This window comes from Ovis canadensis, chromosome 3 (genome assembly GCF_042477335.2).
Source record: "Ovis canadensis isolate MfBH-ARS-UI-01 breed Bighorn chromosome 3, ARS-UI_OviCan_v2, whole genome shotgun sequence".
NCBI classification, from domain to species: Eukaryota; Metazoa; Chordata; class Mammalia; order Artiodactyla; family Bovidae; genus Ovis; species Ovis canadensis.
Window position 1 is genome coordinate 161,270,590 of NC_091247.1, and position 15,192 is coordinate 161,285,781.

A 15,192-nucleotide genomic window follows, 5' to 3' on the forward strand; every position below is an offset into this window, starting at 1 on the left:
AAAGACACCTTATGAAGGAAAGACACCTTTCACTTATCCCCATTTTTACATTTGAAATTTTGAAAAATTACCTACTTGAAACAGTTAAAATGATTAAATTTTGTTTTAAAATAGTGTGATTATCATTAACACTTTGCAAAAACTAAGTGCAAAAATCAATATGATAATGACTTGTAATCTTGACATGCACTTATTAATTTATTCATTCAACAAATATTTTTGAGTACTTACCATGTAGCCATCACAGAATAGGCTTGCAACCAATGTTGGCAATTTGATATACAGAATTTCCTTCCTATACTTTTTTTTTAAATGGGTATCTGAATGTAATTCTATTAAGGATTACTGATTTTGTGAAATTCTGAACTCATAAAGAAGTCATGCCATTTCTGTGACATTTTCTTCTTTGTTTTACAGGGTGTGCATTGAAATTATACAGACTCTGGGACGGATGTTCAGAGAAACAGAAACTGAGTCATTGCGCCTGAACATATTAGCAGCTAAGAAGTAAGGCCTTTTAAACACTGAGATCTTGTAGCTGCAACCCACTAACTACTCTTTCGAGTGTCTTCCAGAACTCATAATTCTTTGACTTCTCTGCTTGATCCCTTTGTAAATATATTAAACTCTTTTGTCTCTCACTTCCTTCTGTGATGAACAGATTAATTGGTGTATACTGAGTTCTCTCTGATTATTGAGGGCACAGAGATTTTGTTATCCTAAGTTCATCTTTTGTCGTCATCTGAAGACCAAGGGGCTTTCCCGGTGGCTTAGTGGTAAGAATCCGCCTGCAATGCACAGGTTTGATCCCTGGGTTGGGAAGATCCCCTGAAAGAAGGCATAGCAACCCACTCCAGTATTCTTGCCTGCAGAACCCCATGGATAGAGGAGCCTGGCGGGCTACAGTTCATAGGGTCACAAAGAGTTGGACACGACCAAAGTGACTTAGCATGCATGCAATCTTGGAGTGAATATTGGAGGGTAAGAGGTGTAATAAAGTTACTTCAAAATATGTGTCCCAAAGAAGAGAGAAATTTACATGTTTCTTACATATTAGTCCAGAGTAAAGAGCCACACTTTTTACTATAAGATCAGCCAGAGACCTAGGTTTCCTCCTTTTTGTTGCTCTACTGTCTTCTATCATGCTGTCTTTGTCCTCATGGTTAGCTGGCTGAACTTCTTGCCTTCATCACACCCTGTGGGAATCAGGAAGGGCAAGGAAATTTCTTCCTTTTACTTAGGAATATATTTTTATTTACTTATTTTTTAAAATTGGAGTATAACTGCTTTATAATGCTGTTTAGTTTCTGCTGTACAACAACGTGAATCAGCTGTAAGTATACATACATCCCCTCTCTCGAACCTCCCTCTCACCTACTCCCCCTTCCCCCCTCCCCACAGCTGCAAATCCTGCTCCTCTAGGTCATCACAGAGCACCCAGCTGAGCTTCCTGTGCTATAGAGCAGCTTCCCAAATTTCTTTTTAAAGCAAGGCATAGAAGACTTTTGTTGTTGCTGTTCAGTCAGAGTCGTGTCCCACTCTTTGAGATCCCATGGACTGCGTAGTAGTTTTGCTTTCCTTCTATTGCTGAAAATTTTAGGCATACGGCATTTCTAGCCACAAAAAAGGCTGCAAAACGTGTCTGTAGTTGGACTTCTGTATGTCTAGCTAAACTTTAGATGGCAGTGGGACAGCTGTTATTCAAAGGAAGAATGGGAGAATGTATAGTGTGGGACAACAGCATTCTTTGCCACAGAAAGTGTGTGTTTGCATATTAGCTGTTTGACCTTTTTATGAGATTTATAGGCTATGAATTATATCCTTGGGCAATGGTCTGGCTAAAATCTTAATTTCCTCCCACCCTTTCAATCAACTTTATCTACATTTCTTGCATCATAAGGTGGAAGAAGGAGGAGCGCCATGGACTCTGAAATGTTTGAACCTGAAGGAAGAATAAGAACTTTTAGTACTATTTTGTCCAGGCTATTTATTAGAGACTTTTACAAATAAACTTTACTGATAATGGTCATTAGCATATCTTAAGCGAAGGAAAGTTATGACCAACCTAGATAGCATATTGAAAAGCAGAGATACTACTTTGCCAACAAAGGTTTGTCTAGTCAGGGCTATGGTTTTTCCAGTGGTCATGTATGGATGTGAGAATCGGACTGTGAAGAAAGCTGAGCGCCAAAGTATTGATGCTTTTGAACTGTGGTGTTGGAGAAGACTCTTGAGAGTCCCCTGGATTGCAAGGAGATCCAACCAGTCTATTCTGAAGGAGATCATCCCTGGGTGTTCTTTGGGAGGAATGATGCTAAAGCTGAAGCTCCAGTAGTTTGGCCACCTCATGCAAAGAGTTGACTCATTGGAAAGACTCTGATGCTGGGAGGGATTGAGGGCAGGAGGAGGAGGGGATGACAGAGGATGAGATGGCTGGATGGCATCACTGACTTGATGGACGTGAGTCTGAGTGAACTCTGGGCATTGGTGATGGACAGGGAGGCCTGGCGTGCTGCGATTCATGGGGTCACAAAGAGTCAGACACGACTGAGCGACTGAACTGAACTGAACTGAAGCAACTTGCTGTGTGTCAAAGACTATAGGCATACTATGCTTTACAGCAGGGTGGTCAAATGTTTCTGCAAAAAGCTACATAGTCTCTGTTGAAACTACTTAATTCTGCCATTGTCACAAAAGCAGCCATAGACAATATGCAAAGGAAAGGGCACAGCGGTATTCCGATAAAGTTTTATTTATAAAAAGAGGCTCTGGGCTATTGTGTCTGCAGGCCATAGTTTGTTGACCCCTACTCTAGAGCATACAAGGAAAATATACTGCTATTTTCTCTGCATACTTTTTTTCTCTGCATACTTCTTTATGTAGTTGACGATACTGCCATTTTCCCAATATCCAAGAGAGAGATTCAAAATTATGTCTGATATTTATGTCTTCTCCCACACTGAAATGATTGCTAAATCACATTACCCCTTTTGTCCACCTTTTGGTCTTTACTTTTCTTTATCCCAATTGGAGAAAATCATTCTTACCAATCTCTGTTGTAAAGTGTTGCATTTTAATTGCTCTGTCTTAACTTGGTTCTGCCACATCAGCCCTACTGTATCAAGCTTCTTTACTGAGACAACAAATTCTTCTCATGTCCTTTGGTACATATAGTATATTGCTGTAGTTGGTTGTAATACTAACTTTTCAGTCAATTTTGATATTCATAGTGGTCAAATCATGTTATCTGTACCAATAACTAGCACAGTAAATGTCTAATACAACTAATAATCTTCTGTTGCTATGTAACAAATTATTGGGTTGGTCAAAAAGTTCATTTGGCTTTTTCCATAGATCTTACAGGCAGACCCGAATGAACTTTTTGACCAACCCAATACCACAAATTTAGTGGCTTCAAACAACATACACTTATTATCTGACAGTTTCATGGATCAGGAAATCTGGATACAGCTTAGCTGGCTCCTCTGCTCAGGGTCTGACAAGGCTGTAATCAAGGTGGTTGGCTGGGGCTGCAGTCTCAGGCTTGGGGCCCTCTTCCAAACTCATTTGGGTAGTTGTTAGCAGAATTAATTTCCTTATAGCTGTAAAGCTCATGACAGCTTGCTTCTTGGCAGGAGAATATCTCTGAGCTCAGAAAAGGCCTAAACTCTCTTTTAAAGGACTCGCCTCATTAGCTTAGGTCCACTCAGGATAATCTCTCTTTGATTAACTCAAAAGTCAACTCACTGGGGATCTTAATTACATTTGCAAAATTTCTTCACCTTTCTCATCTAATATAACTTAATGATGAGAATGAAAGCCTAATATGTTCCCATGTCCTGACCATACTTTATGGAAGGGATCATATATACTACAGGATGCAAATCTTGGAAGCCATATTAAAATTCTGCTTACCAAAATAACACATAATGACTTATAAGACCATGAATGTGCCCTTCAATTTCTGTACCTTAAGATACTGTAATACATTAAAAAAAATCTTACATTGGGAATAATAACAATCTAAACAATAAAAGTATCAAACTCTTGGTACCATTTTTAAGGGTGTGATGTCAACCCTAAGGTATCTATTATAATAAGTCAGGATGAAATACCATTTTAGAATAAAATTTCTTTTATCTATTATTGACTTAATGGATTTTAAATTGAGTTGGCAGAAGGAATAGATTGCAGAAGGGATAGATTTAAAATTAAATTCCATTTGAGCAAATAAAAAAACATTTATTCATTTCAGCATTTTCCTCTTTATTTTTTCATAAGTAGAGATTTTATTAGTTCAACCCACTTCATTGTATTCTTGAAATATGCTATAATCCTTCCTTTTTTTAAAGTATTCTTATGGTTGAAGTCATGTATTCAACTTACCGCAGTGACTCAGAATTTGAGAGTTCCTCCCCTTAGCCTAGGATATATGATAGTTTGAAAAAAAGTTGTTGCTGAAAATAAAGGACTATAATTAAATATTACAGTGAATGGAATGTCAATTCAAACTTAGTATCAGGAAAGCTTCTAAATAGAGTATTTTGTTGATTTGAGAAGTGTCTTCTGAAAATAAAGTGGCTGTTTTAAAACAGCCTGAATAAAACATTAGCAAATATCCTGTAGGACATATCCTGCTTTTTTGAGCAATGTGGTAACTGACAATGTGCTAACTTCTTTTGCAGATATGAGAACTAGATTTGTTTTTTGAGTTGGTGAAGGAGGGGAATTGCACTTTTATTAGAATTTTGGTAAACGTATCATGGTAATAATTTAAATGACTGTAAAGATTCAGTTCAGTTCAGTTCAGTCACTCAGTCGTGTCCGACTCTTTGCGACCCCATGAATTGCAGCACACCAGGCCTCCCTGTCCATCACCAACTCCCGGAGTTCACTCAGACTCACGTCCATCGAGTCCGTGATGCCATCCAGCCATCTCATCCTCGGTCGTCCCCTTCTCCTCCTGCCCCCAATCTCTCCCAGCATCAGAGTCTTTTCCAATGAGTCAACTCTTCGCATGAGGTGGCCAAAGTACTGGAGTTTCAGCCTCAAATATTACTAAATAAGACTGTTTATATTCTTCTTTATTCCATTATGAAAGGAATGCTTAAGAATATAGAGGATTTCTATATAGTCCTATATGTACATTCTTTTATTGCTCCTCTCTGTCAAAGCTTCTCTGATAGTGTTTTCAATTAGGGAATGGATTTTTCTAGTGGTCTGCCTTCAGCTTTTTTTCAACCTTGTAGGGGTTGTACTATATGTATGAAAATGGGATTACTGACCTAGCTTCTCAGGAAGCATGTTATGAATTGTGATTTTTGTGTGTGTGAGCCTTTTTATTTTCAAATAGTATGATATATTATTCAAATATGCAGTAACATTTATGTGGGTTATTAGTATATATTAGGGGACTGTACACTGCATTTGAAAGACCTGAAGTTTAATACTACTTTTATTCACTAATAGCTAGTGATCTTTAGTGGAACAATAAACCTCTGAAATGGTTTGTTACAAACAGTTTCTAGAATCAAAAAACTCTACAATATCACTTATATGTAGAATCTAAAAAATAAGACTAGTGAATCTAACAAAAAAGAAGCAGACTCACAGATATAAAGAACAAACTAAGTGCTCTAACCAGTGGACAGAGGGAAGGGGGGAGGGGCAAAATAGAGGTAGGGAGCTAAGAGGTACAAACTACTATGTATTAAATAAATAAGCTGCAAGGATATATTGTGCAAGACAGGGAATATAGCCAATAGTGTGTAATAAGTATAAATGGAGTATAACCTATAAAATTTTTGAATCACTATATTGTATACCTGAAACTAATATTATAAATCAATTATACCTCAATTAAAATAAACAGTCCACAGTCCTTCATACTCTTAAATATAATTACATTCAGTGCCTGAAAACTTGGTGTCACTGTTTTTCTTTTTGAACTTAACTCACTAAGTGCCTTTATTTTTTTTCAGGGGAACACTATTTAACCTTTTGGTAATTTTAATTAGTGAGCCTCAGATTCCAAAATCAGGTCCTGTGTTTGACATCCAGTTGGTGGCTGACTCAACTTCAGTTGAGATGTCTTTTGATGCTGAGGTGAGATGAAAATTTTGGAATACACTAATTACAATATATACGAGTTCTTCTATGTGGACCATGAGTTCTAGAATATAGAAACATAATTAAATCAAAGTTAATATTTTGTTATTAACTTCAAAACTTAGATAGCTATTCATCAATATTATATCCATTTTATATGTTTTAAAGTATGCATACTGAGAAAACAGTATTCTGTATATATTAGATAAATCTGTTTATATCTGTCTCTGTAAGATATTTATGTATATAATTTCACAGCAGGGGTCTAATGGGTAAAAAAGCACTATCTTAGAGATATATCAGGGTTAAGGTTCTTGTCTTAGTTTATCATTTCCTTACCTATATGAGTAGTGCAAACTTAGCATTACTTGTTTGTTTAAAGTTTTACTAAAATATTAGAGGTATCAAAGTGCCACGGAAGAACTGTACAAAAAAGATCTTCATGACCCAGATAATGATGGGATGTGATCACTAATCTAGAGCCAGACATCTTGGAATGTGAAGTCAGGTGGGCCTTAGAAAGCATCACTACAAACAAAGCTAGTGGAGGTGATGGCATTCCAGTTGAGCTATTTCAAATCCTGAAAGATGATGCTGTGAAAGTGCTGCACTCAATATGCCAGCAAGTTTGGAAAACTCAGCAGTGGCCACAGGACTGGAAAAGGTCCGTTTTCATTCCAATCCCAAAGAAAGGCAATGCAAAAGAATGCTCAAACTACCACACAATTGCACTCATCTCACACGCTAGTAAAGTAATGCTCAAAATTCTCCAAGCCAGGCTTCAGCAATACGTGAACTGTGAACTCCCTGATGTTCAAGCTGGTTTTAGAAAAGGCAGAGGAACCAGAGATCAAATTGCCAACATCTGCTGGATCATGGAAAAAGCAAGAGAGTTCCAGAAAAACATCTATTTCTGCTTGATTGACTATGCCAAAGCCTTTGACTGTATGGATCACAATAAACTGTGGAAAATTCTAAAAGAGATGGGAATACCAGACCACCTGACCTGCCTCTTGAGGAACCTATATGCAGGTCAGGAAGCAACAGTTAGAACTGGACATGGAACAACAGAGTGGTTCCAAATAGGAAAAGGAGTACATCAAGGCTGTATATTGTCACCCTGCTTATTTAACTTACATGCAGAGTACATCATGAGAAACGCTGGACTGGAAGAAACACAAGCTGGAATCAAGATTGCCGGGAGAAATATCAATAACCTCAGATATGCAGATGACACCACACTTATGGCAGAAAGTGAAGAGGAGCTAAAAAGCCTCTTGATGAAAGTAAAAGAGGAGAGTGAAAAAGTTGGCTTAAAGCTCAACATTCAGAAAACAAAGATCATGGCATCCGGTCCCATCACTTCATGGGAAATAGATGGGGAAACAGTAGAAACAATGTCAGACTTTATTTTTGGGGCTCCAGAATCACTGCAGATGGTGATTGCAGCCATGGAATTAAAAGACGCTTACTCCTTGGAAGAAAAGTTATGACCAACCTAGATAGTATATTCAAAAGCAGAGACATTACTTTGCCGACTAAGGTCCGTCTAGTCAAGGCTACGGTTTTTCTTGTGGTCATGTATGGATGTGAGAGTTGGACTGTGAAGAAGGCTGAGCACTGAAGAATTGATACGATTGAACTGTGGTGTTGGAGAAGACTCTTGAGAGTCCCTTGGACTGCAAGGAGATCCAACCAGTCCATTCTGAAGGAGATCAACCCTGGGATTTCTTTGGAAGGAATGATGCTAAAGCTGAAGCTCCAGTAGTTTGGCCACCTCATGTGAAGAGTTGACTCATTGGAAAAGACTCTGATGCTGGGAGAGATTGGGGGCAGGAGGAGAAGGGGACGGCCGAGGATGAGATGGCTGGATGGCATCACGGACTTGATGGACATGAGTCTGAATGAACTCCGGGAGATGGTGATGGACAGGGAGGCCTGGCGTGCTGCAATTCATGGGGTCGCAAAGAGTCGGACATGACTGAGCGACCGAACTGAACTGATAATGTACTTACTCTGAGAGAATAAATCAGGTTATTATTAGTTTATTTTGAATAGGCCAACACCGAATTTCTTTAAAGGGTGGACATGATTTGATAGTTCTTGAATACACAATCAGAGTTCTGTTTTAGAAAGGTCTTAAATTCACTCATTTATTCAATAAATATTTATTGAGTGTCTGTTATAAGCTAAACAGTGTTCTAGGCAGCAGGCTGCAAATAAAAAGCAAAATAGACACAACTTCTGCCCTTATAGGTTGAAGAGACAGGAATTAATTGGTCAAATATAACATCAAATATTATTACAGACTGTATATGGAGCATCTGCAGTACCAATTTCAACACTGGAATGAGTGGATTAGGGATAAAAGAGGAGGATGGAAACAAGACTGACAGAAGTGTTAAGAAGCTAGTGCTGTAGTCCAGCTGAGGGATGATAGGGGCCAAGAAGCAAGCCTTCTCTGACCCCCAAACAACACTAGGCTTTCTTTTTAGAGCTCTCCTAACTTCCTGTGCCTTTCTTCCACAGCTCTTGTCTCAGTGTATAACTGTGCATTTATTTATGTGATTATTAGATTGATATCTGTTCCCCCCTAGATTTGCGATCCCATGGACTGTAGTCTACCAGGCTTCTCTGTCCATGGGATTTTCCAGGTAAGAGTACTGGAGTGGGTTGCCATTTCCTTCTCCAGGGGATCTTCCTGACCCAGGGATCGAACCCAGGTCTCCTGCATTGCAGGCAGACGCTTTATCCTCTGAGCCACCACGGAAGCCCTTGTATATTCCACCAGAGCAGTAACCACGTCTCTGTTACTCTCCATTAGTACAGTATGGGACTCCAATGAGTACTGTGTCTGATGCATGTTTGTTCAATAAATAAATGAAAAAAGGAGGATGGTAATTGTGAAGAGGAAAGATTCCAGAAATTTTTAGGAAACTGAGTTGATAAAAATATAAAGAGTTAATATTAGATGACTTTTAGATTCTGGCCTGGATGACAAATAACAGCTATAACAAGAATAGTAGGTTTAAAGGGGAAATAATGAGCTTGGTTTTAGATTAGTTTATTTGATTTGCCTTTGATATTTCCACATGAAAACATCCAGTGAGTAGTACAGACAGGTCTGAATTTCCTGTTTTCGGACCTGCTCGTCTTTTGCACCTGGGCTATGAATGAAACCATGAGCAGATTATATAAATTCTGGTTCCAAGGTCTAATAGAGCAGGTGGTTTCAAACTAAAACTCTTCCTTGCAAAGGATACTGTTAGGGAAAATGTGGGGCCTGTAGCACGCCTACAGACACAGTTCCCATGCACCAAGTGGCCTGTGGGCTAGGAGACAGCTTCACCAACTGTTTGAATTTCTTGAGAACAACAACAAAATGTCTCTAACTTTACATTTACCCATACCACAGAAGGAGTTATCCTTCAAGTTGGGCATAAGACTTAATTCCCTGGAGAATCTCCTACTTCAATTCTGGGGAGTATATTTCTACATTCTTGAAAGGAAGCAGGATGGTTGATCTGAATGACACTGCAAATCAGTGTGCATTTTTTTGCATGTATTATTCTGTAGGCCGTATCTTCTTTTCCTTCTTTTCCCACTTTCTTAGCCATTATTATATGTGCAGTCATTTTATGAGAGCCACTTTTTTGAGAATGATTGAATCAAACAGAACAAGAAAATTAACCACACTAATACTTTCTATTGATCATAAATTCTTTTTATAAATACCTAAGGAGAACCAGAAGAAATGATTATTTTCTGGCTCTGCCAATGATACTGCATTGATTACTATTTAAAATTCTAGTTACAGAAGCTTATCCTGGAATATACAGATACAGCTACAGCACTTTTGTATGAGATACTTCTTGTCTTTCAGCAGGTACAATGGTTTTATTATACATACTATATTGTGTCATTATCTTATATGTCATGATCATTATATGATATATACTGTTGTTGTTGAGTCACTAAGTCACGTCTGACTCTTTTGTGACCCCATGCATGGTAGCCTTCAAGGCTCCTCTGTCCATGGTATTTCCCAGGCATGAATACTGGAGTGGGTTGCCATTTTCTTCTCCAGGGGATCGTCGTAACTCAGGGATCAAACCCGCATCTCCTGTATTGGCAGGTTAATTCTTTACCACTGAGCCACCTGGGAAGCCCTATTATATGATATATATATTCTATAATTAAAATGCTTGTCTTAGAGATAATCTCCAATATTGGGTGATTTAAATGATAGGACTGCTATTGTTCTTAAGTGTTCATCTAGCTTATGTTCCTAAATACTCATCTTAAAGATTTGATTAATCAGGATAAAATGTATTTGAAAATGAGTATCTTTTTAGCTAGGTTTGAACTTCATGAATATAACCTTGCTTATTTCATCGCATTTTCTTAGGGAAATCTTGGATTGGAGTCAACAAAGTTTGCTATTAGCTGGATAATGTCGTTTCTACAAAGTTGTCCTCCCATAGTAAGTACCTTCTAGAAGCAGAAACAAAACTGATGAAACAGATCAAAAAAGGCTGATGAAACAGATGCTCTTGTACCTAATTAACGACTATTTCTCTATAAGGGGAGAAGTTTATAAAACAGAAGAAAATGTACATTTGGTAATTTTATTAGTCAAAACAAAATGTTTTTCTATTTGGGGCCTGAATGTTTAAGATATTGAAATAACATCTTAAATGTGATTTTTATTTAATGAAAAGCCCTAAGCTATATGTAGAAAATAGAATTTTAAAACGCTGGCTGTATAATTAAGTGAAAAACATGAACCTTCATCTTAAACAGTGAGTGTGAGTTGGTGAGTATGAGGACACTTTTAGTACTGTGGCCACTCTGTCCTGGCAGCCACCACCCTGGTCTGTGGTATCACCATCTCTCTCCTCGACACTCTAATTGCATTACGTGGTCTGTCCTATCTTTCCACCAGACTACAGTCAAAGGAATCTATTCAAAATAAAAAATCTGATTATGTCATCACTTGCTTTAAATCATGTGCTCATAATAAATGAAGACTAACAAATGAAGACTAAAAACTTTAATATGGCCTACAGGGCTGTGCATGTTATGACCCTGAAGCCTCCTCTGGTCCCTCACTCTGCTAGCTATGTGGGTCTCATACCCACTGCCCACCCTGATACTCCCAACTCCATCACATGGTCTTTACCATTCCCTCTGTCTGTCTGCTTGAAGCACTTTTTCCTTCTTTTTACACCTAATTAACTCCTCATCCTTCAGGCCTCAGTGTCCCTTCCTTGTGTGGGGTGGAGGTGATGATTCTTCCATTCTGGTTATATCAGATTCTTCCATCATGGGCACACATTGTCAGAGCATGGCAACTTTTTCCTTTTCTACACAGGACTTGTTATTGTTGCAGTCTACACTGTTTGTGTTATTATTTGATTCTGTCTTGTGGTAGCCATTAGTGTCCATATATGTTCTTGGTTTCTCTCCTTTCAGGCAAGTAGTAGCGGTACACTTCCCTACCAACTTGAAATTAGGTGGGTCTCTGTTTCTGCTTTGGCCAGTGGAATGTGAGCAGAAGTAACCTATGTCACTTCTTGTCCAAAGGTTTAGGAGCCAGTGTATGCTTTCCTGCCTTTTTTTTTCCTTCTGATAGGGTGACTAGTAACATTCCATATGGTTCTGGAATGTGGACCAGTGACTACAATGAGCAGAAACCCCTACTGATCCTTAAGGAACATACAGCATGAGCAAATAATGAACCTTCCTTGTGTTAAACAAAGCATTGATATTTTGCGAGATTTATTACCATCACATAACCTAGTCTATCATGATTGATACAATGTCTTTCTTCCCAAACTCAAGGGGCCATAGGGTAGGAGCTCTGTGTTTTGTGCCAGGCACATAATAGATGTTAAATAAAATATCTGCTGAATTAACTCTAAGAAAGGCTTTATCCATTAATCTCTTCTCATCTCCCCAAACTTACTTTCCCTTTATTCATTCATGTATTTGTCTGTATAGTCAACATAGATTTAATTGGAAATCTTTTCAAAAGGTAGTAATACAAACTAAATTTTTGTTGCTAATGGAGGATTGACATGTAGTATTCTGTTCTCTCTCCATACATGAACATGCTTCTTTTAACCATCAGTGGTTTCCTGCTTTGAGCTATTTTGATGTTGAGTCTGTCTTACGGAATCCAGTTGCCAGATCTCTGACATAAATATATAAAAACCTGACTGCAGTCGGAGGGTACACTTGTCAGTAGTACAGCCAACTGCCTTATATAGAGATTGAGCCAGGAATCTGAGTCCTTTAGCAGACATAGACTCTAACCAGTCTCAGGCCCACTTCAAAGAGTGTTGTAAAGTTACAGTCACTCCCAGCAACAGTAGCTCATATGTGCACGATGCAAGACCCTTACTTTTTGTGTGGGGTGTTTGCAGACCTCATCATCAAAACTACTGTGTGGAATCTGGGGTCCTAAGAACTCCAAGCGACAGGAAAGTTTTCTTGTCAACCTCTAGGGTTAGTTCACCAAAGGAACTGAGCTGAGTATGTGGCCAGCCTATGACCATAAAGAACGTCAGGATGAAAGATGGCAAAGGGACCACTAACAGTGTTAAAAACTGCAGTATTAACCTACTTCTAAAGAGTCTGGGTAGAAACAGACCATTTGAGAGAAATTTGCAAGCAGGGAAACTGGTGGAATCATTGAATATACCTGCAGGACAGTCAGCTCTGGCTGATTCTCTTTCTTGATTACAGCAAGATGCTAAAGAAATTAAAAATTTAATTCCCAATGGGCATTGCTTTGTTTCCCTGCTCCAGACTCTCTGATCTCAATCTGCATTTGCCTGACACAATATTTAGTCAATATGTGTAAATGGATCTGGGTTGGGGAAACTTCAGATCACCTGCCTTACTTAGGAAGGGTCAGTAGCCACGTGAATAGAAAAGGCAAATTTTGTTAGTGCTAATTTAATGAGCATCCAGAATGACCTTCTGGTTAGAGCCTGAAAGGGCAGTGGTATTCCTTTCTGTTTTTTACAGTAGCCTAAATTTATGCTTCCAATGTTCTCCTCCTGCTTTGGAGTCAAACTCCTTTGACAGTCAGGTCTGGTTCTGATCCAGTTGGTAGGGGGGCAACTGGCAAACCCAGTCGGTCTGTAGTCTGGAGCTCTCTCAGTACTAATTTAGTAAGAAACAGCACAATGCAAGGGCATCAGGGAGTCGGGGTGGCGAGGACTTCAGCCTAGATTTCTAGTGGAAACTCCAGCTAAGCAGGTGCCCTTGCAGGCGGCATGCAGCGTGCGTGTAACTGTGTTTCCCTTGCCTAGATTACTTTCGTGGCCAGTATTGTGAAACAAGTGGTGAAGGGCCTTTCAGCTTCATTTCAGCTGCTAAGTCCTGGCCGAGCGGTTTTGTTGTACCAGCAGTTTTACATCCTCAAGAGCTGTCTGCAATACAGCAAGACTTTAGCTGAGTATATTAGGAACAATTACAGAGAAGAATTCAGGTAAGAAAAAGTCTGACTCTCATCTGCCACAAAATCCACTCATTTTTTATCTTCATGCAAAACTACAACACGACCCAATATTTAGAAGATTAGGTAGGAAATTCTAATGTTTGTTTTTAATAATATTTTACTTTGATAAAATAGTTACCTTACTGTGATAAGGTAGGATTTGGGGTTGGGGGGTGTCTAAGAACTATTGCCACTTGAAGTACATTCCTACGCCAGAAGAGACCAGTGAATCATCAAAGCTCTCTGGGAAGGACTGTTTCTCACTCACTGTCTTTATCGCAACCAGCATCTATTTTGCAGAACTGGTAATGATTTTAACATGTGAATAACTGAAAGTAAGAAACCCTACTGAAGGAGACAATATAATTGACTGTGAATTAACCCAGTCATTGGGGGAAAGAAAAACAATTGATAAAGGAGGAATGATGAATGCAGTTACTAGGGTTTTCTTTTTTGTTGTTTCATTTACCCTTCTCTTACATTCAGTAACAAAACAGTAAGAAAGAACAGTAGAGAGCATTGTTTCATCATCAGCCAGCTTGTTCTGCACCTCAGGGGTTCCTACTTCTATTTATAGGCCGGCAAAGCCAAATGCTCTTAGCGGTATAGCTTTGCATTAGCACCTTTAAAGGGAAAAACAAAACAAAACCCAGGTTGTGTCTAACTTAAGATGAAAAGGGTGCAGCAGGCGTAGCTTTGTTATTACTTTGGATGGAGACAGACATACAAGGTTGGGAAGGCATGTGTGGCCTAAAGATTTGCTTTAAAAAATTTTACAGGCCAGTGTCAATCCTGTTTTTCCTCCATGTGGTTTTATAGCATAGGTTCCATTCTGGTTCCCATAAAAGGGTTTTGGTTGCCCCACTATGAGTTGGTGCACATGACCTAATTTTTTCCTCACTTTTTTTGAAGTAAAATTCATATAGCATGAAATTCACCATTTTAAACATTTCAAAGGGTGCAATTCAGTGGCTTTTTTATTTTTAAAGACTTTATTTTTTGACCCAGGCCTACAGCAGTGAAAGTATTGATTCCTAATCACTGGACTACCAGGGAACTGCCAAGGCTTCATTTTTTTTTACTTTTTTGTTTTGGTTGCACCGCGTGGCATGCAGGATCGAACTCAGGCCGCTTGCATTGGAAGCACAGAGTCTTAACCACTGGACCACCAGGGAATTCCCTCAGTGGCTTTTAATACATTTCACAATGTTGTGCAACCACCACTCCTATCTAATTGCAGAACATTTTCATCACTCCCAAAGAAGCCTGTTACCCATGAAGCTGTCACACCCTAGCACCCGGCAACCGCTAATCTACTCTCTGTCTCTGTGGATTTGCCTGTTCTGGACATTCCATACAAATGGAATCACACAACATATGGCCTTTGTGTCTGGTTTCTTTCACTTAGCCTGATGTTTCCAAGGTTCATCCATGTTGTAGCATGGGTCACATAAATCAATGTCTTAAAAATAGTTACATTTAAAAATCAGAACAATGGCAACAATAGTGGCACATGCCTACATGAAAATAGTTGGCCAGGGCTCAAAAGCAGCTACCCTCTTAGGCAGATAACA

The 15,192-nt window shown here is 38.9% G+C and overlaps 2 protein-coding genes across 7 annotated transcripts in view; one reads left to right on the plus strand and one right to left on the minus strand.

Moving 5' to 3' along the window:
- XPOT (exportin for tRNA) overlaps window positions 1-15,192 on the minus strand; it is a 175,880-nt gene that overhangs the window by 121,799 nt on the left and 38,889 nt on the right. The window lies entirely within an intron of this gene.
- C3H12orf56 (chromosome 3 C12orf56 homolog) overlaps window positions 1-15,192 on the plus strand; it is an 86,858-nt gene that overhangs the window by 67,530 nt on the left and 4,136 nt on the right. Inside the window, exons 8-12 of the mRNA XM_069584746.1 lie at window positions 418-507; window positions 5,982-6,105; window positions 9,920-9,994; window positions 10,517-10,591; window positions 13,431-13,609. Of these exons, the coding sequence (XP_069440847.1) occupies window positions 418-507; window positions 5,982-6,105; window positions 9,920-9,994; window positions 10,517-10,591; window positions 13,431-13,609 (543 nt within the window). The remainder of the gene's footprint in view (window positions 1-417; window positions 508-5,981; window positions 6,106-9,919; window positions 9,995-10,516; window positions 10,592-13,430; window positions 13,610-15,192) is intronic.